Source organism: Lepisosteus platostomus, chromosome 4, assembly GCF_059453375.1.
Source record: "Lepisosteus platostomus isolate fLepPlt1 chromosome 4, fLepPlt1.hap1, whole genome shotgun sequence".
Lineage (NCBI taxonomy): Eukaryota > Metazoa > Chordata > Actinopteri > Semionotiformes > Lepisosteidae > Lepisosteus > Lepisosteus platostomus.
In genome coordinates this window covers 24,217,631-24,242,795 of record NC_142614.1, presented here as the reverse complement: position 1 = coordinate 24,242,795, position 25,165 = coordinate 24,217,631, and the positions used below count along the sequence as shown (strand labels likewise).

The following is a 25,165-nucleotide window of genomic DNA, read 5'->3' as shown; positions in this document are numbered from 1 at the left end:
GGCACCAAGCGCATTGAGGAGGCGTCATAGCCATCCCAACCGGAAATGACGCATTCACTCTGCACAACGGCTGGTGGTGACATTTTAAAATAAGTAGAACAAGATACGGGAGGGAGGTAGTGGCTTTAAATAAATCAGGTTCTAATCTGTTATCTTCTGTATATAGGTAGCCAGTAAAATAGGCGATATAATATGATGTTAAGGAAGTCGGGCACGTAAAGAAATCACACTTTATATCCAGGTGAGTGCTTGCGCTCTTCCATTTTGTATTTTTTTAATCGAGGGAAAGCCATCGAACAAGTGGAACAGCTCGGTGTTTAACTTCCCCCAGCCCCAATCAGGGGTGTGTGTTTAAGACTCCGTACCTTTTCCTCTTTCTTGTGAACTATATCGTGAAACTTGGGTTTCTGCCGTGTGCGACGCATTTCTGTTTCTAGATGGAAGTTCAGTTGGAAGTGCACAATGATCCGTTGCGCGGTCTGGGAGTAGCGCAGGGTGCAGGGCCGCCTGGCTTGTGTTGCTGAACTGACAGAGGCTTTAAGGGTTGCGCTGAACACTGGAAGATGATATCCTTCCTTCTGTGACACAGTTCAGCCGGCCGGCCGACACGGGGTAGAAGTTCAGTTTCCGAGACGCGCTCTCCTCTCTCAGTTCGGTCTGTGGGTGGGCCTGGGTTTCTGCGATCTTGACGGACGAGACGTTACCGACACGTCGGGGGTGCAGCAAACGCCGTTTCTTGTCTACACTTTGCGTGAAGGCGAAGGAGCTGACGGAGGAAACCTCCGACCCATGTTTGTAAAACGGCAAGTTCGGTATCGACCTGACGTTAATCGTTACCAGGGGCGCAGATAAATGCGATCAAATACCTTCCGAGTCGAACTAGGGGAGTTTGCATTTAACACCCTGTTGGGATTTTCCCCAGTTGAAAATATTTCCCAAATTAACGTGTCGACAGCAGTTAAAGTAAATTGTAGGATGTGGATATTATTGGTGAGAAAGATCTGTAAGAAAACCAACAGGACCACGGTCGATCTTCAGAGATAAGCAGGCTATTATTATAAGTACAAAAGTGGTGAAATCAGAGCAGGTGAAAATAGCCGGGGACAAAGTCACCAAAGGGAGATTTCTTAGGAATTTGTTTAACCAAATAACGATCATGATCCATTTTCAAGGGTGAGTTACTTGTAACTCATAGCCAGCTGCAGAAAATTGATTACGGTTTTTAAAGTCACGCTAGTATTCTGCGGAGCTGAATTACTTTTAAAAATGTGAATTTCTAGTTCATATTAAAATTACGTGGTGATTTTTATTTCAATACTGCCGTTTAACTCATTTAATGACATTCAACCTTGGTAAGCTCGAAACATTACCTCAAATTTTTATTGTTCTGACCTTACTAGTTAGACTAGTTTCATCGGGTTAGGTCAGAAGGGGCGTGTTGCCACTTAAGTGAAATTGGTTTTGTGTGACCGTAGGTGTATACGTGAACTGTTATGATGTAAACATACGGACGAGTAGTGTTTGCGTCAGTGCACATGTAAGGGCTCACAGTGCTCCACAAAATGACTTCTTTTGATCTTAAGCCTGGCTTAATGTATTGTTTTTACAGTTTTGTATCTTGTTTGATTGAGTTTTAATTTTAAAACTCTTTTGAACGTGACGTTCTATTGAAATCACGGCCACCTGTTCTCTGTACTGTTTATGATTACAGAATTGGTTTTGCATTCATTTTGCTGGTTTTAGACCTCAGTTTTCATTGATAATCGCTGATACTGCATTTGTATTTTGTAGTTTTTGTGTTTTCGTTCTGAGGAATTTAGTAACTAAGTCACACTGTCTTCATAACCAGAAAAATGTGTTTGCTTTGCGTCTGGGTTTAGGTACTGGCTGCCAATGCGAGTGGTGAATGATTGCATCTTCATGTGCATTGCAGGTACACGCCTGTTCAGTCCTGTTCACGCAGCATTCCCCACTGCTGTATGTTCTGAGACCAGGGAAGTGGTTGGTGGGTTGGGTACTCAATTGAAATGAAGATGGCAGACACGGAGAAGCCGGAAGAGCTTGTGGATCCCGAGACGCCGCCAGAGGGCCCTGTGGAGAGGGCAGCAGCCCAAGGAGTGGCGGAGGACGAGGCCCTGAAGCCCGAGACATCCCCCTCGGAGAAGGAAGGCGACAGCCCCCTCCAGACAGACCCCGGCCTGCTGTCCTCCATGCCCTGCCTCCTGATGGAGCTCCGCAGGGACTCTCCCGAGTCCCAGCAGGCCTCCACCGAGAGCGAGAAGCCCATGTCGGGCCCCGCCTACGAGAGCGACTCCTCCAACCCCTGCATGCTCTCGCCTTCTTCCAGCGGCCACCTGGCTGACTCGGACACGCTCTCCTCGGGGGAAGAGAACGCGGGAGAGGGTGCGGGGGCGTCGGGCCCCGCCGAGGGAGGGGACCCGAGCGGGGGGGCGGGCGGCCAAGCGGCCGTGGGGGCCCGGAAATCGCGGCGGTTGCGGTCGGAGAGCGAGATGTCCACCAGCACCATGGCGGCGAAAAAGAACCGCTGGCAGGCCGCCGCCGCCACCGGGGCCGACAAGCAGAACGGCCGGCTGGCCAAGGTCAAGGGCCACCGCAGCCAGAAGCACAAGGAGCGGATGCGCCTACTGAGGCAGAAGCGGGAAGCAGCCGCCAGGAAAAAGTACAACCTGCTGCAGGACAGCAGTACGAGCGACAGCGACCTGACTTGTGACTCCAGCACCAGCTCCTCGGACGATGACGAGGAGGTGTCGGGGAGCAGCAAGACAATCACTGCTGACATCCCAGGTATTTCCCAATGTCAAAGTGCTTTTGTGGCAGTTGTCTGGTTCAGGACTGCCTTTACACGAACACTTCCTTTTTTTAATGGCAAAGCAGCACACTGTGCTAATTGTATGAAACCTGTCATGTCTTTGCATTAATTTGCATAGATCTTTTTCTTGGGGCCCTGAAGTTAAACAGAAATTGCCCTAAGCGAGTGCTGTTTTCACATTGAGATAAGTTTCCCCTCATATCTTGCTACTGCACATTATGTTTATTTACAGCAAACGTGTAGCTTACGTGTTCCCATATTGTGTAAACCCCCAAATTTTAGTAACTAGCATCAGATAAACAATATTCAGATGTGAGGAAAAATTTACAAGAAACTATTGTCTTCCTGGAATTGGTTTAATGTAGTAGTATTCTCCAGGGTATGTAATACACATGCATTAGGGGTGCAGCGAATGAGATTCCCTCACTTCGCCATTAGAGCCCTTTCCAATTTATAAAAGGGAATTTGAATGTGATTTTCTTTACATATGACGTTCTATATGTAGTATATCTAAACTCTGGGGGGGTATAAGTTGAGTGTGTTTTTGTATAGCTGTTAGCTTACTTTGATACAGCTGCATTTATATGCCAAAAACTAATTGTTGCAAAAAACAATGGAAAAGATCTATGTATGTGTTCGTGAATTCATTCAAAGATAGGTTCACGCAGTTTGAGGTATTCACATCTCTTAGAATGAATTAATTAGGGAAAGATTAATGTATTATTACCAGGTTGCATATATTTTTAAAAAAATCTTTTCTCTTGTTAATCTACTAACAACTTTTTTTTTAATTTAAAGTACGAGTATCAGACTTTCAGATGGAAATCTGAATACATTCATTTGACCTGTGAATGTTTACTGTAGACACGACCAGCATGGGTTAATGGTTTCAGAAGCATACTAAGGTCTTGGTAGTAAATGTTGTAAGTGCCTATGAATAAGAAAAACAACATGCAAGAATAGTAGGCCAAGACTTAAGGTTAAATTTGGGATGACTTTTGAAGAGAAGATATTTTGCTCTGCAAAAATAATGCCTTGCACTTAATGTTGCACTATCATACTTGACAGTTGAATCTGTTACGATGCTGAAGTGGTCTGAAGCAGGTGTTCTTAGATATTGATAGTAGCCCTCCCTTTGTAGAAGGAGGAAAAGATTTTCCATCTCCCTTATTTATTGTTACTCCAATAAAAATAGGTTCAAATATTTACATTTTCATTTCTATAACTGTACTTTGCAAGTAGTTTAATTTCTCAGTAATTGAAAGTAGATACAGCATGAAGGCAGCCACTGAGGTTTCATTATTAGCAATAAAAATCCAATTATAAAGCAGGAAATGCAGTCCAGCCAAAGTTGGGCTAGAAAAAAAGTGAGTGAGAAATACTAAACAAAGTCAGATAAATGATTTACTTTTGGTGAACTGAATATTTGATCATTGTTTGTAATGCATAGGTTTATTATGACAGTGCTTTGAATTTTCTTTTTTATTCATAGCTTTTGAATGATTGGGGAACTTTACAGTCGGTGTTAATTTTACCTCTGGAGTTTGCAGCATGTCGGAGGAGGAAGAGCTTGACAGCGATATGTTTGGAGAATCATGTCTGCCCACCATTTTTCACAGGAGTTTTGTATGCTGAGATGTAAAGTAACAATTTGCACATCTAAATTGGGCCATTAAATTAAAAAAAAGAGCATTGTTGAAACAAGATTATATAGATTATATAACTGTTAATCCATGGTCATTACTAGAGAATTTACTAAGAACTGAAGTACTTTCCCAATCAGTTTGTTGATCAGGATAATAGCTTTCTTTCTGTAGCACATGCAAAATTGTGAAAGTTACTGTCAGTAGCGTGTGGTCCCTCTTGAAAGCAGTGCACACTGTGTATTGATGACATACTTATTACTAGGTTGCTGATGCTGTTTTGTGGAATTCTGTCCCATTTTTGGGTGGAACCTGGTTTGTGCATTTTCACAGGTCTCCGAGCCTTAGATGGACAAAGCATTGTCCCAGCTCTTCCCACAATTGTAATGGGGAAGCAACTGTGCCTACTGGCATAAATAGCACATCCTTACCCGTAATGAAAGTGGTTGTGTGAGCACGAGGATGCATGTTGTTCATATGGAATGTGCCATGTCGGATTGAGCCCACAAGAATGACAGCAACTGAGGTCCTCGTAATTGATCAGTGTAGTGAAATTGCCATTTATCACTGCAAATGTAGCTGCTTAAGCGCTACACACTCCTGCCCAGATATTCACAATTAACCAACTTATCTTTTGGTCTTTTTCTTTTTACACAATTAGCATTTCACATCTGAGCCTCACTGGCTGATTTCTAGAAGGCTGGTCACCACAAATGTTTTGTCTCTAACGAGTACTTCTAGAGTTGTTGGCAAGTCCACCTGCTGTGTCTTAGTCTCATTTATTCCTTTCTATGTTTTTTTGTAATTTTTACCAGTCTTGATCGGATTTAACCAACTGTAGCCAGTCCTCTCTCACTAATTGAGGTGGCTTAGTGCCAAAAGTTGAAGTAACTTAAATGTAGTCATGAGTTATCAATTAAATTGGTGTTAAATATCCAAACTCCATAAATGTATTTTTTATAACATCGTGCCTAAACCAGTTTATTTTGACGCTCAGTGGAAACAAAATGGTTAAGAAACCTATGTCCATTGAATTTTGCCAGCAATAAGTCATTCCTGAAACACTGTACCTCATGAAAGATGAAGCACACTCACGGCTATAATCTGAAGATATATAGGAGGAATACAGAAATGATTCAGGATTGTTTCACAGTTGATTGTGTTGTGGGCACTTCCTCCATGTCTCATCACAGCCCATGTAACTCTTGTTGAATGGTATGTTGGGGTATAACAAAAGTACCTGAAGTTTATGAATGTAGATGTATTGTCATCCCAACATGGCAGAACTGAACACATTTGTGTTTACCAAGGGAAAATGAAAGCTAGTTTGCAGTACCTGTAATTATATCTGTAAACATGGTTTCTAGCTTGCAGGACCTATTTCACCTCTCTTATCATGGATGAGCAAGGCCGTGCAGCTCCACAGACCTGTCAGGAAAAGGAGGCAAGGCTCTGAGACGGAGTCTCTGCCGTGATTTAAGGATTTCACGCAGGAGCCAAGCTGCACAATTTGTGTGCCAGCTTATAAACATGGAAGGAAGTAATGGAAGGAGAAATGAGCTCCTGAAGTCATTTGCTGCATTATTAAAAGAAGCATTCAACACATGTATTTGAATTGATTCTCATTTGCATTTTTGTTAGTCTCTTTTTTTTTTGTAACAAAGGACAGACACCCTTTCTTAAGAGGAGCTGCTGTGTACTAAAAGCTAATAAAATGTGTTTGGGTATAACCATAGCATCAATAGCAACCATAAAGGCTCTATACAAGTTTACACATGTTGAAATATAAGCAAAAAGCTTATAATTCAAAGGTTTTTCTGCATGTTGCACATTTTTCTTAAATGCAAAGTTGTCTCCACCTTTTTTTAGTGGATTCTTGTAAGGTGCTACACTTAATATTTTTATTAATAAGCCAATAACTTAGCTCTCATTCTTCAGGCAGCACAGTCAGCACCTGTTCATAGGAACTAGGTCATAAATGTTGTCAATCATATTTATGCCTACTTCATCAGCACTTTTTCCCTACATGAGGAAACCGCAGGAAGCTTGGAACACTATAATATTATTAGTAACTACTGTTATGCTAAGATGCTTGAAGTTCAGTCAATTAAAAAATCTACACATGAATTTATGACCTTTTTTAACTCGTTAAGATCTCAGCTAAATGGTCTGAATGTGAGGTGTCAAAAATCTAATTTTCAATAATAGGTGATCATTTCTTGAAAATTAAAGGCTGAGGAAACCGGCATATACATTGCCTCAAGTATTATAGCCGCAAGTCTGTATTAAATGCATATAAATGTATATGTGTATTCAGTAGTTGGTGGTCTGTTGCATTTAAACCTTGAGGGCGATCAGGTCTAAGGAATTTTGGTTCTAAACCTATTAAGGGTCTTAATTACAGATCGAAACCCATTTCCAGCTATCAATATTTCAGATTTAGGAGCATGACCTTAAGAAATATCAAATGGAAGTCATAATTACCATGAGAACTTTAAAGAAAACATTTAAACTGCAGACTGCATTCTAGCCTAGATATTTAGAACAAATCATAGCAAAATCTTGCGTGTATAATTGAAGCAAAATATACATTTTGAATAACTGCTTACAGTGAGTCATACTCTGCAGAATATAGGAGCAAAGCAGAGAAAGGACTGTAGAAGGGATGCCAGCCCATCACACAAAAGAATGCATCTGATAGACAATTCCTGGACTCAAATTAACCCAGACAAAATGTCCTGGGATAGGTGAAAACAAGATTACTCGCTGAAACACCAGGCTCCCACATGAAAAATTCAATGCATTTTTCAATGATTCTTATTAAAAAGAATATTGACATGGGGAAAGCTGACTGCATCTTTAAAACTCTTAACAGCTCTTACGAAAATGTCCTTTTGTTACAGTTTTATCCAGAATGCACAGCTAATTATTTGCTAAACGTGTTAGTTTCTTGTAATGGTTATCATACATCTTCTGCTGTGTAAGTGGGTCCTTATCAGTGGGATTGCGACAAAGGAACCTCTGTGTAGTGTTCAAACAGATTAGCCATAGTTGGGTAGCTTTTGAATACAGGACCCGGCTCCTTCCATAGATGTTGGGTTCTCGTCCCCAATTGTCATCAAACTGAAATTCATTCACCCACTTTTGACCTTACTCAGATCCCTACTTCTTTAGTAAACCTGAGGTGTTTGTGTTGAGGGCTTATAGATGATGTGACGAGTGCTGCCTTATGTGCTGTTTCTTAAGATGCTAAACACCACATCTTGTGGTGAATTTTAAACATATTTTGTGATTCATCATTTCCCAATACACTGATTTATGAGGATGCTATCTGCCAAATTGGAATTTAAAATGTCTTAACGTTTTCCCCACTACTAGCTATGAATGTAGGTTGGTCATACAGCTTCTTATTCACCATGGCAAAGCACTTTAAGAAGAGAATGGGCATTATTATTTCCTTTAACTTGAAAGATGTGATTTCATCAAATTCAGCATATGAAATTTCCCGATATGGAAATCGGTGTTTAGTACTTGTACTCATCAAACATCGTATTAAACTTAATGTTGGTCATTCGATTAGTATTAAATCTGTAAAGATTTCAAACAAGTTAGTAACATTGTTGATCTGTTCTGATCATTGGCAAGACTAATGCTTCCTGGTCTCACTTTTCAGTGCACTGGCCCTTAGTTTCCACTTGCGCCGTCTGGTTCATGTTTCACTGCTGATTCTGAAGAAGTCCATTGGTTTGACTTTATCGGTGCCTTTGAGGATTTTGCATACTAGTGTCAGGTCTTGTCTTCTCTATTCAAAGCTGAACTGATTTCATTCTTTCTGCCTGTCACATTGGGTATTCCTTTGATCTTGGGGAGTGTCCTAGAGGAACATTGTGCCTTCTGCTTTTTCCTCCAGCTGAGTTCTTAATCACAGGCTAATTTCAGTTTTATATTTGGGCCATATTGGTAATTTTCCTTTTGCTCTAAAAAGTACAAATGGGATTTGTAATTGGTGTCAACCTTGTACCCATTTCTGAGTTTCAGAACTACAGTTATTCAAGTATGTTGTGAGAAAAATGTCCCCTCTACAGAAGGAATAATGCTCATTGTGGATGTATCAAATTCCCACTGTTTGTTCATCATTAGTTGATCGATTAGTAAAGTAAGGAGCTGGTTACATAAAGTTATGTATGCTAAAGTTGCTGGAAACAGTACCCTTTTGATTGAAAATAATCAGATAGGTCAGGACTGGCTGAAATAAGTTAAGTTCTAACGTGTGAGGTGATCAATTAAGTCACCAGTCAGCATGGGAGATTTCCAGCATTTTTTTATAAATGAGGTTGAGAATGGATGATTATGTAAATGTAATGGACATGTTTTTTATATATATAGTTTCTTCTTGTATTGTACCTTCTGTGTGTCTTTAAATGTATGAAACATTTCATAATGTCAGATGTAGTTTATAATTGTGAAAAATGTTTTTGATTTTTTTGATAGAGGGTGGAATATGGAGTAGTGTGGATTTTTGTGCTATTCTGCGCGATTTTAGTAAATATCCTGTCATATACCTATTCTCATTGTTTCTCCCCCCAAGTTTCATCTAGTAATCAGGTGTATTGTGCTTTCCAGAAAAGCTTTGTGTCACAGTAACACTCATGGTTTGAACTGTTCCATTGTGAGCTGCGTGGTGGCATGGCAGTTGGCACAGCTGCCTCGCAACTTTTGCATCCTGGGTTTGTTTCTTGTCTGGAACTCCTTCTGTGTGGAGTTTGCATGCCCCCCCCCCCAGTATTTGTGTGGGTTTCCTTTATGTGCTACTATTTCTTCCCACCTCTTGTGTGCGCTGCAGAGGGTTTGCCTCTCTTCTGAGAGGCTCTGAGCCTGGCAGTGATCATCAGAGATTAGCATCTTTCTGAAGATAGATGGGCATTTTCTTTTTCTTACAGTTTTCTTACACTCCATCGTGTCGGGGTGTAAGGAATTGTGATCTGATATTGAGTATAAGCAGAGGCCTTTTTGTTTTGAAAGGAATAATCTTTGTGACATATTTTTCAATATTTTGACTAATATCTTGAAGTTTGGATTTTTATATGCCTGTTGTATACTAATAGACTATAGTTTTACAATATAAAGTAGTACACATAGGGGATTTGGTTACTGTAAAGAAACACTAGGAAATATAGGAATTCTACCGGCAGGGCTCCAGCGGTAATGCTAACCACTGCTTCAATGTACTGCCCATTCTAAGAACATGAAGGTTCCAAATTTAAGGAGACCTTCTGCCCATCAGTCAGCAGATGCTGTCTGCCATGGAATATCAGTATTCCATTCACTAAACTTTAATCACACTGGTTAAAAGATCAGCCGGCTTCCATTTCCAGTCTTGACCTAATGAAAATGAGCAAGGGTGATGTTAAGATTTGGATTGAAGACTGCATGTTCTGATCTTTTTTTCCTGTTAGCTTTTTTTAAATGTTGATCTGTTGCAGGATATGAAATTTAAAACATACAAAAGCAGGAGAATATTATTATTATTATCATCAGTGTCCTAGTTTAATCATATATGAATGATCTTTTTTTACATTCAGCTATTTTAACAAGGCTATACAGTCAGCTTTCACAATACATGCCTGCTTTACAAATAGCTTATTCAAAAAACATTTTGGGGGGTTCTCTTTCATGCAAGTCTTTTTTTTGTGTGTGGCTTTGTCAGTTGAACTGGTAGTCTAGCTTGGAACATGTGGGTATCCACTTAAGTACGTAGTTATTTGCATAATTCCAGGTAATATTTCCAGATTAAGTGTTAAATTCTTTACCAAAGAGATCAAATTGGTTTGCTGCATTTCATAACAGTCTGCAGATATTCACAGTTTAAGACTGCTCTTTTTGTAGTAGGATTTCTCTTAATGTAAAAATTTGTTTGAAATGAAGTATAGTTTAAGACCACCTTGAGGTTGTACAGAAGTGTTAACAAATTGTTCCATTTCCTTACTTGAGAATTTTGTTCTTTGGTTGCCAAGGCAAATGCTTTTTTTTTTCACTTAATAATTTTCAGTATTACTACATAATTCCTGATGGGAGAAAGTAGTTGTTTTGTCCCATTTACCTTAATTAGTCAAATAAGTGTACTGAACAATGTATTTACACAGCATTTCCATTTTTTACGTTTAACTTCCTTATTGCACATGAAGTAAAACTTTGTGAAACACTGTAGATGAAGTGTTGGACTCAGTTCTTGGAGAGTCCAGTGTCTTCTGGTTTTTGGTCCAACCCAAGTTGTGAAATAAGGAATCTATTTTCTTAAACATATATAGATTATTTAAAGGTCTATTGCAATTTAGGACTTTTAATCAAACATTCACTTAATTAAAAGTATAGTTACCTGTAAAACTCTTGGGAACCAGGTTTGATAAATTATAATTATGCAGTTAATAAAATATTTAGACCCACTATGTAACTGAGAGCTCGGGTATAACAAAAACCAGAATATACTTGGCTCTCCAGGTATTGCATTTGACAGCCTTGCCATAGATGATAAATTAGTTTAATTAGATAAGAGGGTTGGACATTTTGCAAGATCACTGCATGATTTTGTGTTTTGTTCATCAGCATGTAACACCAAGACAAGATGCCCACAAAAGCATATGAACTGCTTTTTAAAAAACTATTTGAATGATTCTTATCGAATGGCCTCAATGTCTTTAAAGCTGGCTTCAGTCGTGCTGAGGGGTCGTCAGGAGTGACCAGTCAAATTCAGGGACTGCTGGACAGTGGGACGTCATGGGACCGGAACTGCATTGGCAACGTCCTGGAAGAAGCAATGAACCGCTTTGCCGTAATGCAGCGGCAGACAGAGGAGAGGTTTCGCATGTGGATGGAAAAACTCACTCGACTAGACACAGATGAAGAGGCTAAGCAGCAGGATGAACCTGGCGAGCCCAAAATTCAAATGATCGGGCAAAGAGTGCCTCCAACCACTCAGTCCAGTGTTTTTATGCAAATGCCTGACAGCCATTTGCACATGCAAGAGTCCTATAGCCCATACATAATGAGTCATCAAAATGTCAACACGGAACCTATCCAGATCCCCTTTAACAACAACCCTCCTGAGAGTATTTCTGAAAATGGAAACCCTGCTGCTGAAGACTTGGTTCACTCAAGCCTTTAAAGACATTTTTTCTAATTTTTTTAATTTAGACTATTAATCAAGCTCTCTCCAGCTTATGTTAAATTGCCATTCAAATTTTACACAAGAAGTGGGTCCTGATAATTTGTGATTTTGTGCTTTAAAGGCAGGAAATTATTTCAACCAGAAATAGTTCAAAAAATGTATTGGGAAAAGATCAAATACTTTCTACTGCATTTGGTTAAGAGGTTAGAAAGCACTCATAATGTGATGTAGCGACTCAGGTTTTCAGAAATATGCGGTTCTGTAGAATTCATACCGACTACTAAATCACTGTGAAACCTCTCATTTTTTACAATTATGTTGATTACACTGGTAATTCTAGATATTATTTCATCGTACCAAAACTTGGTCTTTGATCTTATGTTGAACATCTAATATGATGCACAGCGTATAATGTTGTAACATTTAGTTTTTCCTGTGAATAATGATGAGGGACATCTGTAAATTATCAACATTTTTACTGTATATAAGGATGCATTCAGTGCATATTGAATGCAACATGATTGGTTGGCACTAATCATCACACTAAGCAGCAGCAGTGATTGCTGTCTCACTCATTAGAAAATGTATTGATGTCAAATTCTAAATAATGCTGTGTAGGACAATACTTTTCAAAGTAGGCCAACAAGGCTGTGGAAATTAAAAAAAGGTGAAAAAATCATAATAATAGTGAATGGCACCGAAAGTTAGTACGTTTCCTCACCCAAAGCCAGTATTGACTGGCAAAACATTGCCCTCTTAGGGAGGAGGTAGTAATTACACCTATAATTTGACATTCAGTGACTAAATTGTTTGCTTTAATATATTAAAAGTCCACATTTCTGAACACCCCCTCTTAGACAACATTCAAATGATGAATAAAGCAGTCCAATGCAAAACTGTCATATATCAAACTGTATTACCACAGTGTCACAAAAACGTAATTTCAAAGCATCTGTCAACTACTGAAGATGAAGGTAGCAGTCAGGTGTTTATTAGAAGACAATTTTCATTACACTTAATTAACAAGAGGTAGCTAAATTGCAGTAAAATTTGCACCAAGTATGTGCCCAAAGCTGTAATGGTCTTCCAACTGGTTTCATAAATAGTTATTGCAAGTTTAGATGTTCTATTAAAACATCTTCTGAACTGCATTTTACCTACAAATTCTTATCTGTAGTCGGTTATAGGCAGAGCACTTTCTTGACATGTAATTCTCTCTTTCCAAGTTTAAACCATCTGATATGTTTGGCAGTGCACTCCTTTTAAAATGTGAGGTACAATGAATTATAAACTTAGAACACCTTACCTTCTTGTTAAATCATATCTGAAAAAAACAAAAGAACCACCATTAGCCTTTTAGCATATTTAGCCTTGAACTCAAATTCCTTGTTATTTACAATGAAAGTACTTTAAGTCAATTTCATATACATTTTCAAGGCTGGATTTTTAAGTTGGTCATTCGTTTTGATTATTTCGAAGTTAACAGAACCATGTACTTGATAAAGCATGCATTTGGTTGTTACACAAATGCTGTGTATATGTATTGGATTGTTTTCCATTCAAATATAGAACATAGGGTAGTTGAACATAGTTATGACTTTTCCTTTAAATTAGAAATAGATTTTTTTCTTTTAAATTCTGTTACATTTTACTTTTTAAATTCTGAAAACTTTTGTGGGCTGTGATAATATAGTATAATAGAATGTAAATGTTATAACCTACCCTATTTTTTTAATATAGATTGCAGCTTTTGGAATCATTTTGGAATCATTTGTTACTATGTATATCTTTGATTAGGCATACTTATTGTTTGTAAGGTAGATGCTGATTTTTTTAAATTTCAGTTTTAAGTGCTTTGCACATAAAGTACAGTAGTGAACATTGTAAAATTCAAGGGCCTATTGCAATGAATCTGTAGTATGTAAAAAGGAAAATCCAGAGCTGTTTAGAATGCATTACCACTATTTTGGACTTACAGTATTGTTGTGCAGTTAGTAGCCTGGTAATGTACTGGGCTACAGTACAGTAGAAGAGTGTAAGTTTGAGGTTTTAATTGTGAACTGACTGGCAACTACAACTAAACATTAAGGCCATGTACTCTTTGGAAGACTTAATTGACCTTAAAAATAACTGAATTGCTTAAAAGGTGACCATTAACCAGAATGGAGCCTAATTAATTTTTCTCCATTAACAGTATTACTTTTCATCAGTTTAAGATCAGATTTTCTAGTAAGCATGCTATTTATAAGAATTATTCTGGTGGTCAACTGTAAATATTATGCTAAGGTAGATTATAAAATATCAGTTTTGCTTTAACCAATATGAAATAAATAGTTTTCATAGGTCTCAATGAACATTTTTGTATGTGTGGAGTTACCAAAGATCACCTGCCAAATGCAAAAAAGTAAAAAAAAAAATACTGTTTAGTTTTTTAGCTCCAATTTATAAGGGGCAGGCCTTTAAAATGCTCTTTTTTGGGGGGACAATTTAACTTAAATATCTGACATGTTTGCTGTGCCAATTATGCAGTTTTCTGAAACCATAGCAATACATGCACATCTGTATCTTAAGGCATGCAGGCTGAGTAAGGCATGGCTATTGCAAACAATTTTCACAAAGTATATTATGCGAAAGATTACTAAAACAGGGTATTAAAGCCTGCTACATCCGAAGCATGCCCTGAATACCTATAGAAAGTTAAAACTACTTGTATCTGTAACTTTAGCAAAATTGTATCAAATGTGTTCTTTTGTAAACTTTTAAAGCTGCTGCTGATGTAATGAATTTTCTGTTACCAGCCTTTGCACAAATCCATGATGGCAAAATCAGCAGGACTTCCTGAAATGATGCTTCTTTTTCTTCCAGAGATTTTTTGCCATACTGTGCAATGGATAGGAATAATCCATGATATCAATTTCCGTGCTTTATTAGAGATGCTTGTGTTGCTGAGTTGCAAACTGTTCTCATGTGTAACTGGGTGAAAATGAGTACCTTTTTATATCATTTGGAAACAAGCATTTCTGATTGCAAAGTATCGATATTTTGCTTATGTAGTACTTGTTTATGTAGAACGTTGTACTATAAAAGCCGTTTATGAAATTAAGCTATGCCTTTTGTTTGCTTGGTTTGGTAATCTCTTCCGTTGATACTGTGCCATTTAATTTCTCAAGGTGTTAAAACAGTGACTGACTTTTGACTGACTTGAAGTTTAGACGTATTTTTATAATAACACGGTTGCCATTTTTGTCCAGCAGAATTGGGAAGTTTTTATTTTGTTAGCTCCTGCTGTTTGATTTTTTTTCTATTTGTGAAATATTTTTCCTTCATTCATGTATATTAGCTGTAAAATTTAATGTGACTAACTTGAGATTTTCAGAATTTGTTTTGAGTGTTTGTCACCTTGTAAAAAAAGTCATTCTCAAAACCAATAAAGACAAATCTTAACACATTGAGTGCTGACATAATATTTTTGTAATTGCAGAAATTATCTTAAAGAAAAATGTATGTACAGACTTTCTTTAACCTGGGAATAGAACCCTCAGCTTGTAGAATTAATAAAGATAAGAGTTTCTGTTATAATGTTCTTATAGAATTTATCTTTATCTTAATGTTAATTTTCTTAAATAATTCTGGGAAATCTCACCTCCACATTGATATTATTGTAACTGGGATAGATATGTTCTAGTGATAAAATCTCAAGTTTTTTGAGGTTCAGATCTGTCAAGATGCAAACTGCGGTGCCTTGGAAGCTCAGAGCACATCAGAGAGGGATCACTGACAGAACTCCCTTAGCTTTTTAAGAAATTTTAAGAAACGTGCAAGAATTTTTGTCTGCATTTAATATTAAAGCTTCTAATATCTGTTTCAGTGGAGTCCTTCAGTTCTTGCTACTTGCTCTCTGCTGAGGACATTTTTTGTTCCACCTGTTTTATGCATTGTGACGTAATGTTAAAAGTAGCAAAATCTTTTCTTTGTTGTACATTTCAGATTGAAAGCCTCCTGTATTAAAGATGGGGGAAAGGTGTATACATCTATCAAGTATAATGATGTAGCTGTTCCAGTTACTTTTGCTTTGGGGAAATATTTCACTGTTAAGATATTTTTGTATTGGCAAGTTTAAAGTTGTAAACCAAAGGTGTTTGAAAGTGCAGAAGATACAAGAGTGGAACTACAGAGAGCAAGGTTTTGCTTGCTTTTTACTACTGATGAAGAATTGAAGTAATACCCAAGCACAAGTTTAATAATGGGTAGGTGACCAGTGTATTAATCTGCATGCTTTGTATTGAGAAATTATATATGCATGAATATCATACCATTTACTTAGTAAAATCCTTACTAAATTGTATATATATATCCATTTCCTTTAGTACTAACCAGATTAACCTTCAAGCATCTAAATTCTTAAAAGATTCCCTTTTCATTCTCACTCTGAGCTAGAATTAGTCTCGGTATGAGGATCAGTCAGTATTATACTCTGCTCTCAAGTGGTATTGTATCTTCTGCACTGAAATGAAAAAACTTTCTGTTGAGCATGGGTTGTACCTGCTTTGGCTAATGTTAAAAATTCATTTTATGTATGTTTTAAAAACCTTTTCATATCCTTAGTTTTTTAAATATGTAGCTGCTGCTTTTATATAAAAAAACATTTGTGCAGATTTTTAAGCATGAAGTGGAAAGAGGTAAAAGCAACTGCTGCCCGGATGTTTGATTTAAAGCCTGAGAATATTTTTCTTAAGTCATGCCGTGCTTGTTTTTCTATTTTGCTTGCCTTCACCTTTGTGATTCTTACACACCCAGTATATCTAGTAAATGGCTGTTGTTTGATAACTTATTTTTATAACAAATTTTTCCAGTCTGAGAGTATAGTAGTAGGATTAAATTTAAGACCTAGCCAACACTTTTTGGCTACTGCAGTGGCTTAATTGTTGCAGTTTGTAGAATGCTATTATGATTGAACAGATTTTGCCTGTGATTGTTTGCATACATCTTAGATACATTGCCTTGCTAAAGTATTCAGTTGACTGGGAGATGTTTATAGTCAGTTGGGTCTGTAATGCTGGGCATTTAGACCAGAAAGTTCTGATTTGGTTTCATCTGACCACAACACCTTTTGCCCCATTTTTGCAGGATCACTCAGGTAAATTCCTTGCAAACCCTATGCAGGCTATTAGATGGGTTTTCCACTGGGTTGTGTAGCCAGCTCTGTGGAATGACTGGGATAATGTTGTCCAAAGCACATGTTCTCCAATCTCAGCCACTGAAATATGTACAGTAGCTCATTCGAAGCTTTCAGTAGCCTCACAGTGGCATTGCTAATAGGTTTCCGCCTTGCCTGGCTGCTCAGGTTGGAGAGACATCCTGATCTAGGTAGTGTCTGAGTGATACAGTGCTCCTTTCTCTTTTCTTCATGACTGCGCTCATAGAGATTTTAAAAAATACATTTTTTGTATCCTTCTCCTAATATGTTCTTTTCAGTAACACCGTTTGAGGTGCTTTTGAAAGTCTGTTTGAAATTTACTACCTGACTATGGAACCGCCATAAGACAAGATAAGACGTTTTTATTCTGAAATCGTTTTTTATTCTGTTGCACACAGAAAGAGGCCGCCAGATCAGTTGGCTTGTTAAGGCACCTGTATTAATTTAGGTTTTAAACAGAAAAGTTTAAATACTTATGCAATTCAAGACTTTTCCATTTTTCTTTCATATTATTAATTGACCTCTCTTTTTGTTGTTTTTGCATTGAATGTGTGACAAACTGTGGGTTGTCTATATAACACTAATTGCTACTTCAGAATGTCATGACTACAAGCTTTAAAGCAACAAAGCACTCAGTGGCAATGAATACTTTTCTAAGGCACTGTACATATTTAAAAAACAATAATGTGTCTTATATTTAATACCTATAAATCCTTTATGAAATAGAATTGGTTTAACGTGTTTTAAGACCGAATGATAACCTGAACTTTGACGTACAATATTAATAGAATGGGAGTTAAATTATCATCTTACTACTTCTGAAAGTTGGGCCTGGGTGTTTTTCAGAATCCGAGTCAAGTCTGAAGTAGATGATTACAGTGATCTGCTTGGCTAAAGTAAAATGTATTATTTTAATTACATATATTGCAAGAAAATGGGTATCATTCAAAGTGATAAAACATGGAGTAATACTGGGATCTTTTGTCAAAATGGTGCTGTACTTTATTACACCTTTAATTTTGTTTTTTAGATTTCAAATTTTGAAGTACATTTATTAAAATCAACATAAGGTAATTACAGGTTCAGGTTAAGTAACATTAGTATTTTTTGTTGTGTTCTTACAGATGGGCCTCCTGTTATAGCACACTATGACATTTCTGACACTAATTCTGATCCCGAAGTATTAAGTGTGGACAATCTTCTTGCAGCTGCTGTAGCTCAGGAACTAAAAACTTTCAGACCCCAGGATATGGGAGCAAATTCTTGGGGAAAAAAAGGGCATCTTGGGTCAAGTTCCATAACAGGTTAGTTGTGAAAACTGTATATTAAGTAACACTGTGCTACTACTGAATGTTATGGCTTAAACTATCTTTTCTGGTTTATTCAAAAGGAAATGTGTTTTCAGTTGGCAAGAATGGGCAATTTCAGTTCATATAGGTCACAGTCTCTGAAGACTTAGGTTCTGTCCGCAATAGTAACAGAATCCCCTCAGTGTATTATTTCTACCATATAACCTCTCTGTAAAGTAAGACAGTTGCTTTGCTATATTTTTTGTACTTGGAAATGTTTATTTAAAATGTTTTTATAATAAGAAGTGAAGTATTTATCTTTATTCCTTTAAAATTACTTTAAATTGGTTCATTTGAGGCTTCAGGCTCTGATTGCCTTCCCACACACTGAGTGTGAATCTCTCTGACATCAAGCCTGTTGGAAGACATCCAGCAGGAGGAGTGCATTACTCCTACACAATCCAGTCTTGCTGGCTTGACAAGAAACTTCTAGTCAAACCTTTTCAGTGTGACACAGAACTACTGCTCCTCAAATTCTTGCTTTGCTAATTATGAAACTAAACATTTCAGTTTAGATTATGGTCTCAACAGTACTAACTTAATAAAAACAAAAATAAAATGTATTTGGCTTTAGGGTAATTTATATACTTCATTTTATCTTAAAATACATGTCAGTGTCCCCCATTTATAAAAAAAAACATGTTCTGGTAAAATTCACAACATTTAGTCTAATTCATAGTATACAAAGGCAATAGCAGGATTTTGAGCAAAATGGTTTCTGTCACTTCATGTGTAACATTCCACACAAATTAATGTGTTTCACTGGGACGAAAGGACAGAGGTGTGTTGTGACTAGTTGTAATGCATTCAGAATGTTGAGATTTTTTTTACAATATTCTGGTTTTGTCGGTTCTAAGAATTAACCTTGTAGAGGTGATCTTATGTAAAGTGTTATTCAGATTTATATATGTTATGTAACTGTTTGTTCTGTATACAGTAGGAATGATTGTTTTTCCTGCTAAAATATTGCCGGTGCTACTGGACTGTTAACTTTAAATCAAGGACTCCAGTCCTGGTCCTGGAAGGCCGTTGTGTCTGCAGGTTTCCCAGTTATCTTTAAAACATCAGCACCTCAAGAGCTGGGAGATGTTTTTAATTTGGTCTAAATAAGCCAATAATTAGCTAATTTAGGTTAAGAGGCCAGATGGAGTGAAAACCTATAGACACATTGGCTGTACATGGTTACTTTTTCATAAAATGTTTTGATTGATCTAAATGTATGAATTGGCCCTATGATGGCCTAAGCTAACTGTGATATTTACTGCTTTTACATTTCAGTAGTCAAATAGAGGTTTAGATGCTTCTGTTTGTAGCTGACAAAAACAATAATATACCAATAACTTAGTTTTATTTGAAATACTGATTTATGGTAGTTTGTATTCTAAAGACTATTTTTTAAAACAAAACACATTGACAACCTTGGAACAATTTTATTCTCAGTATAGTTACAAACTACTAAGTTGTTTTTTTAAAGCTTGCTTATACAGTTTGTATACTTTTCAAAATAAAAAAATGACTGTCATTGTAATATTTTTGGAGAAAATAGAAAGTTTGATTTGCGTGAGATATTTTGTTACCATGTACCTTGAAAAAAGTTAATGACTAAGATAATTAGATCTGGACTATTTTCATTGCAATCTTTATCAATTACATCTTAAGGATGTGGGATCATCAGAGCACAAACATCAGTGAACATGTAAAAAATGAAGCCATGTTGAAAAATAATCATGTATTAAAGTAGAAGATTTAAGAATTAACCTTCCTCTTATATCTTGTCAAAATGTATTTTTTATTGCTCTGTACTGTATTTGAAATACATCTGGTGGTTCTGCAAGAAGAAATGGTTCACCTATAAATTAAGCTTCTCAGTCCAAATAGACTTATACTTATTAAGTAAAAATCAATTTTTACTTTGCGTTTATAAAGTTTCTTCACTGCCGAGATCTCTTTGAAAACACTTTTTTACTGTTTGACTTTAATTGATATGTGTTATTTGAAGATTTGTTTTTTTCCCCTCTGTTGCAGGTCACATAGAAGCTGAACTTGCAACTGGCGATCAACAGACCTGTGGTCCACTTCAGATCAAAGAAGAAATCAATATTGCTTCTTCAGACAGTGAAGTAGAAATTGTGGGTGTGCAAGAAAATTCAAGGTACTTGTCATATATTTTTTCAGAGAGAGTTCATTCACCACCAGTCAGAACAAAACCAATGGGAAGAAAATGCACTTTGTTGGAGGCTTATAGAAATATGGTGCAATTAGTGCTAACCTAAGTTGTTCTTCATTACCGTGTTGAACATTTTCCTTTCCAGAAAGTAAAACTGTCAGCATTCCAAATGGTCAGGTATTTATATTAATTATGTGAATGAAAACAAATTATTTATTGGAATTTTGTCTGTTTCTTCTGTTGGGTTACAGGCTTGCCTGTACAAGTGGCAAAGCTCTAATAACATAAGCAATTTGCATGTCCCATGAAGAAAAGAGACTACCGATATTCATGTGCATGTAGTGTGGTTTGTCTGTGGAACATTTGTGTTAAGTGAATTTATTTTTACTTTTTAATTCTATTTTTATTTAAATGCTTTACATATCAGACACCCCCTAAATCGGGAGAGGTTTAAGTTGAAACTATTATCAGGGTTTTCAGTTTTAAGCCATTTGTGGTAATTTGATGCAGCCTTCTGTACATATTTATGTAATCCCACAGTTTGCACTAAAAACCTTGCATAGTTTTTTAAGAACATTTCAAATGTAGGGATATCTGTTCACATTATTACACAAATCCAGTGGTGAAGACTTGATTATTGATTTTGAATGTCTCTTTAAATTCTAATATGCACACATTGTATAGATACACTTATAAAATTGTAAAAAACAAGAGTCCTCAATCTAGTTAATAAGTTTTAGGCTTTACACTGAAGACACTTTCAAAACACTATTTTATTACAACTACATAAATATTTATTAGCATGAACAATGTATTTTTGTTTTAGATTTTTATAAGAATCCTTACAATGGACATTTATACCAGCATGCAGTACATTTTATACCAACATATACAGAACTTTTTTACACATGAAGTTGCAGTTATGCCTCAGACTGTTTAATTACTGTATAATCATAATTCCCAAAAAATCTAAAGCAGATTTACAGTATTTCTAAAGCTATTGAGTAATATTTTTGCAATAAACCTCTAGTGTTCTACCAAATCACTAAAATAATGTCTCTGACTTGTGACTCAGCACTAGTATTTCGCCAGTGTATTATTGGTAATACTTTGTGGTCAACAAGAATCATTTGAGATTAAAATAATGTCAAGTGGTGTTTTTTATTATTTTTTAATCTTTTGGTTGTTTTAGATGCATCCATCCCAGGGGAGGTGTGATTCAGAGCATTTCATCATGGAAGCACGGGCCAGTTACACAGTACAACAGCACTAGGCAATCTCACCTCTGGACAGCTGTTTCACCCCAACCCAACTGGGCGTCCCCACCAGAAGTGGTTGACCTTACTCTGGATGAGGATGCTAGACGCAAATACTTACTGTGAGAACCAATGCACTGATCAGTCTTCTGAGGTGCACAAGAGAAATCTTAGCTTCACCTTCAGAAGTTCTTCCCTGGTGTTATGGATTACTTGTGGACACTTCCTTTTTTGAGTGCAGTTTATTTTTAACCTAAATATAGCAATATTAATTTTTTTACCTCACTGACTTAGAGGTATGTTTTTAAGTAGGCACTGTTTGTTAAGCTAGCTAAAAAGAGAGAAATATTAAAATAGCTGCATTTTAAAGACAGCAGGGCTTCTAATGAGCTCGGTAACCTGTTTAGAAGACATCTTTCCCCCAACCTGTGAGATTTAATTCTGTCTCACATCCAAGTTGACAATCATGTTGGAGTATTTTAGAAGTTCTTACACTAATAGCTTGTGGCCGATTCTCAGGCAGAATATTTCTTCCATAACGTGCAAATTGCAGTCAGTTCTTGAAAGACAAACATTAAAATTCATAGTAGCCTTTAACATGTCTTGTTTTAATTTATTATAGGTTGATCGGCAGCTGTCAGTCTTTACATTGTCATGCAGAAATGATCTAAGAATGAGCAGCACATAGTATATTAGTCCTATATTACAACACCAGATTTGATAAAGCTTGCCTTTAGCTGAAAAACATTTAATTGTTTTTTTATAGATGAACTTGCTCAACATGTCACTGAATAGGTTTCCTTTTCCTGGTGGTTTCTTTGGTAAAACATAAAACTGATGTCTCTGAATCATTGAATGTATGAACATCCTAACATGCTTGTTGAACTTTGAACTTACTGTAAGTATAGCTGATTGGAAACAAGTTGTCTTTAAAATGTCGGCTTTAACAGTAAGAGGGAGATCTTTCTTATACTTCCCTGAAAGACCTCTTAACAAGAGAGAAGATGCTGTAAATTCCATCAACCCTATCCATCTAAAGTTTACTTAGTGTCATGGCCTGACTGCCTCAGATTGTGCACTATTTATTGTTTCAGAATCATGTGTATTCTGTTGTTAAAGTTTGACTTTTTTTCCTTTAGAAAACATTTAATAATGAATGAGCTTTTCTTGCGTGTAATATCAACAAAGATGAATCAGGAAAATATTAATGTGGGGCTTCAAAATAAGTAGAGTGCATTGTTCTTGTGGCATTTGGCGTCTACATCATTCAGTACTCTGCTTAAGAGTTTTCTCTATTTTTACACCCATTTATACAGAACATTTTAAAGGAAAATAAGTTCTTCTATCCTAATTGTAGTGTAACAAGTTTATTTTTGAATCAAGTATACTGATTTGACTTCAATACTATTGTATACTGTCTTTTGTTCAGATAACATTACTCTTTTGTCATGCCTAAAATATATGGATTAAAAACTTTGAACCGTATAGACAGACGAGTGTTTAAATATCCACATTTTTGGTTGCATAAAGGGAATTCATTAGCCCTCTGTAGTAAAAGTTAAACGTTTACCAAAGTAATATTTCCAGCTCCTACCAGCTATGCTTTAAAATTCAGAGACTAATATTCTATAACCTTTTCATTGTTTTTTTTCCATAAGTGTGTCCTTGAATACCAAATATTAATTTATGAAAAATAAAATTAAGTTAAAGTTTTGAGATTAGGACTGCTCTATTTAAAAATATGCTGGTCTTTTGACCTAGCTGTTTTCATACTCTGCCTTGGACTGAGATGTGTTCTTAGCAGGGGTTATACTATCTTGAATGTGAAAACCACCCTTTTCCAATAAGGTTTTAAATACAGGGAACAGCATCATTAACATTTTGTTCTTCATAATCTTACAGTGATGTAAACTCAAAAGTTGAGGTAACATCTACAGTTTTTTTTATTGGGTCAAGTTTAACCACTGGAAGCAGCTAGCAGTTATTGTTATGTTAATAGCTACGTAGACATTTTATCATGCATGGAAAGACTACAATACCCGTCTGATCTGAATACAATACCTGCAATTTGGAACCACTTCCGGATGCACCAGACTTGTTCAAGGATGGTCAGGGAAGTGCCACTTAGCAAATGCTTGTCACTGTCTTTGATCTTGCTGAAATTACTGTAAAAATGTTAATCCTGATCTAAATGTGAAAGGACCCCCCAGCACTGAGGTTAATTGATGGAAGGAGAGCGAGAGACTAAGCTGGGTAATAACTTTCCCTATTGTTTGTATGGTGTGCTCTTCAGATATGATAGTATGAATAAATTGTAAGAAATTATAGGGAAAACAGATGTTTTAGATGCAGCATGGTGCACATACAGTGTATACAGTTACAATTTACTTTCTTACCTATAATTAATACATTGGTTTTCCTAATGCTCATTTCATGAAATCCTTGCTTATTTTTACTTTCAGTATTTAATTAACTAAAACTGAGTGTTTTTTTCTTGCCTGTGCAAGTCCCTGACTTCCTTGAAATTTTAAGTCTGTAGTATAAAAGTAAACTATTTTAAGAAAAAAAATAAATAGAGTGTATTATTTAAAGACGAAGTATGTGTGGTCTGTTTTAATTACTTTAAAAGCATTCTTTCTTAGTTTGCGTATTACACTTCATGTTTCAGTTCTAGGCTTTACTTTGTTTCCTTGTAGTATTTTAGAAACAAAAGCCACAAATTTTATGCATTTTGTGATGAACTTCCAATAGCACTCTTCTCTCTAAAATATTTGAACTGGTCCACGTCTTAAGATCTGCAGAGGTTTAAAGGCAAACTACAGTCTACCTAGTTTACTTATTCCTGTATTCCTCAAGTTTTCCATACAAACACTACAGAATTAAGGTGTACTCATTGCAGAGTCATAACACCTCTACCCTATATCAATGATTAGCAGATGTTTCCAAATTTTTCTCATCAAAGGTGCCCTGGAAGGTCAAAATCAGATTGATTTTAATGAGGTTCAGCATCTAATTATTGGGAGTGTTCCTGTTCCCAGTCAGTATGATAAGCACTTATAATCTTATGTTGGATATTAGAAGCCTATGGAATGTATGTTTGAAAAATGTTTGTTTACAGATTAACAATGTGTTTCTCTTGGAGTGAGATGCAGTATTAAAATGGGAGAAACATGAGTGGGAATACTGTATGTTCACTGTCATATTTAAGTGTTTAGATTGCAGACAAGTAAAATCAGTTTGAAGTCAAAACAATTGTTTCAATTTTTTCTAACTTAAAGGGTGTACCTCAGCCCGTAGGTCTGTCACAAGTGTAATCATAAGAGCCATCATTTCATCAGCTTTTCCAAGACATCACAGGAAAGGCAAAAATGCCTTGCTTCAACAAGTGTAGTCACTGCATTTTGATCCCCACTAAAATTAGTCAAATTAAAATCTCCTTTCTGTTACTTTGGTGTCACAGTGGACAGTTCACAAATATTCCTCAAGTTACTAGTCTCTTTGCACACGAAGCAACATTCTCTTAAGAAATACATGACAGAAATTGACAAGACCCAGCAA

The 25,165-nt window shown here is 36.5% G+C and overlaps 1 protein-coding gene across 4 annotated transcripts; it reads left to right on the top strand.

Annotated features, from left to right (window-relative positions):
• The first annotated feature begins 44 nt into the window (after positions 1–44).
• On the top strand, positions 45–24,204 carry ark2n (arkadia (rnf111) N-terminal like PKA signaling regulator 2n). Of its 4 annotated transcripts, none has more exons than XM_088629127.1 (5): positions 45–241; positions 1,934–2,805; positions 18,044–18,139; positions 20,210–20,336; positions 21,544–24,204. In XM_088629127.1, the coding sequence occupies exons 2-5, from the start codon at positions 2,028–2,030 to the stop codon at positions 21,731–21,733; spliced, it is 1,191 nt and encodes a 396-aa protein (XP_088485253.1). In that variant the 5' UTR covers positions 45–241; positions 1,934–2,027; the 3' UTR covers positions 21,734–24,204. The 4 variants fall into 4 exon arrangements, with proteins under 4 accessions (XP_088485253.1, XP_088485251.1, XP_088485252.1 ...); XM_088629125.1 differs by having other exon boundaries at positions 17,960–18,139; XM_088629128.1 differs by lacking the exon at positions 18,044–18,139 and having other exon boundaries at positions 46–241.
• Positions 24,205–25,165: the final 961 nt, after the last annotated feature.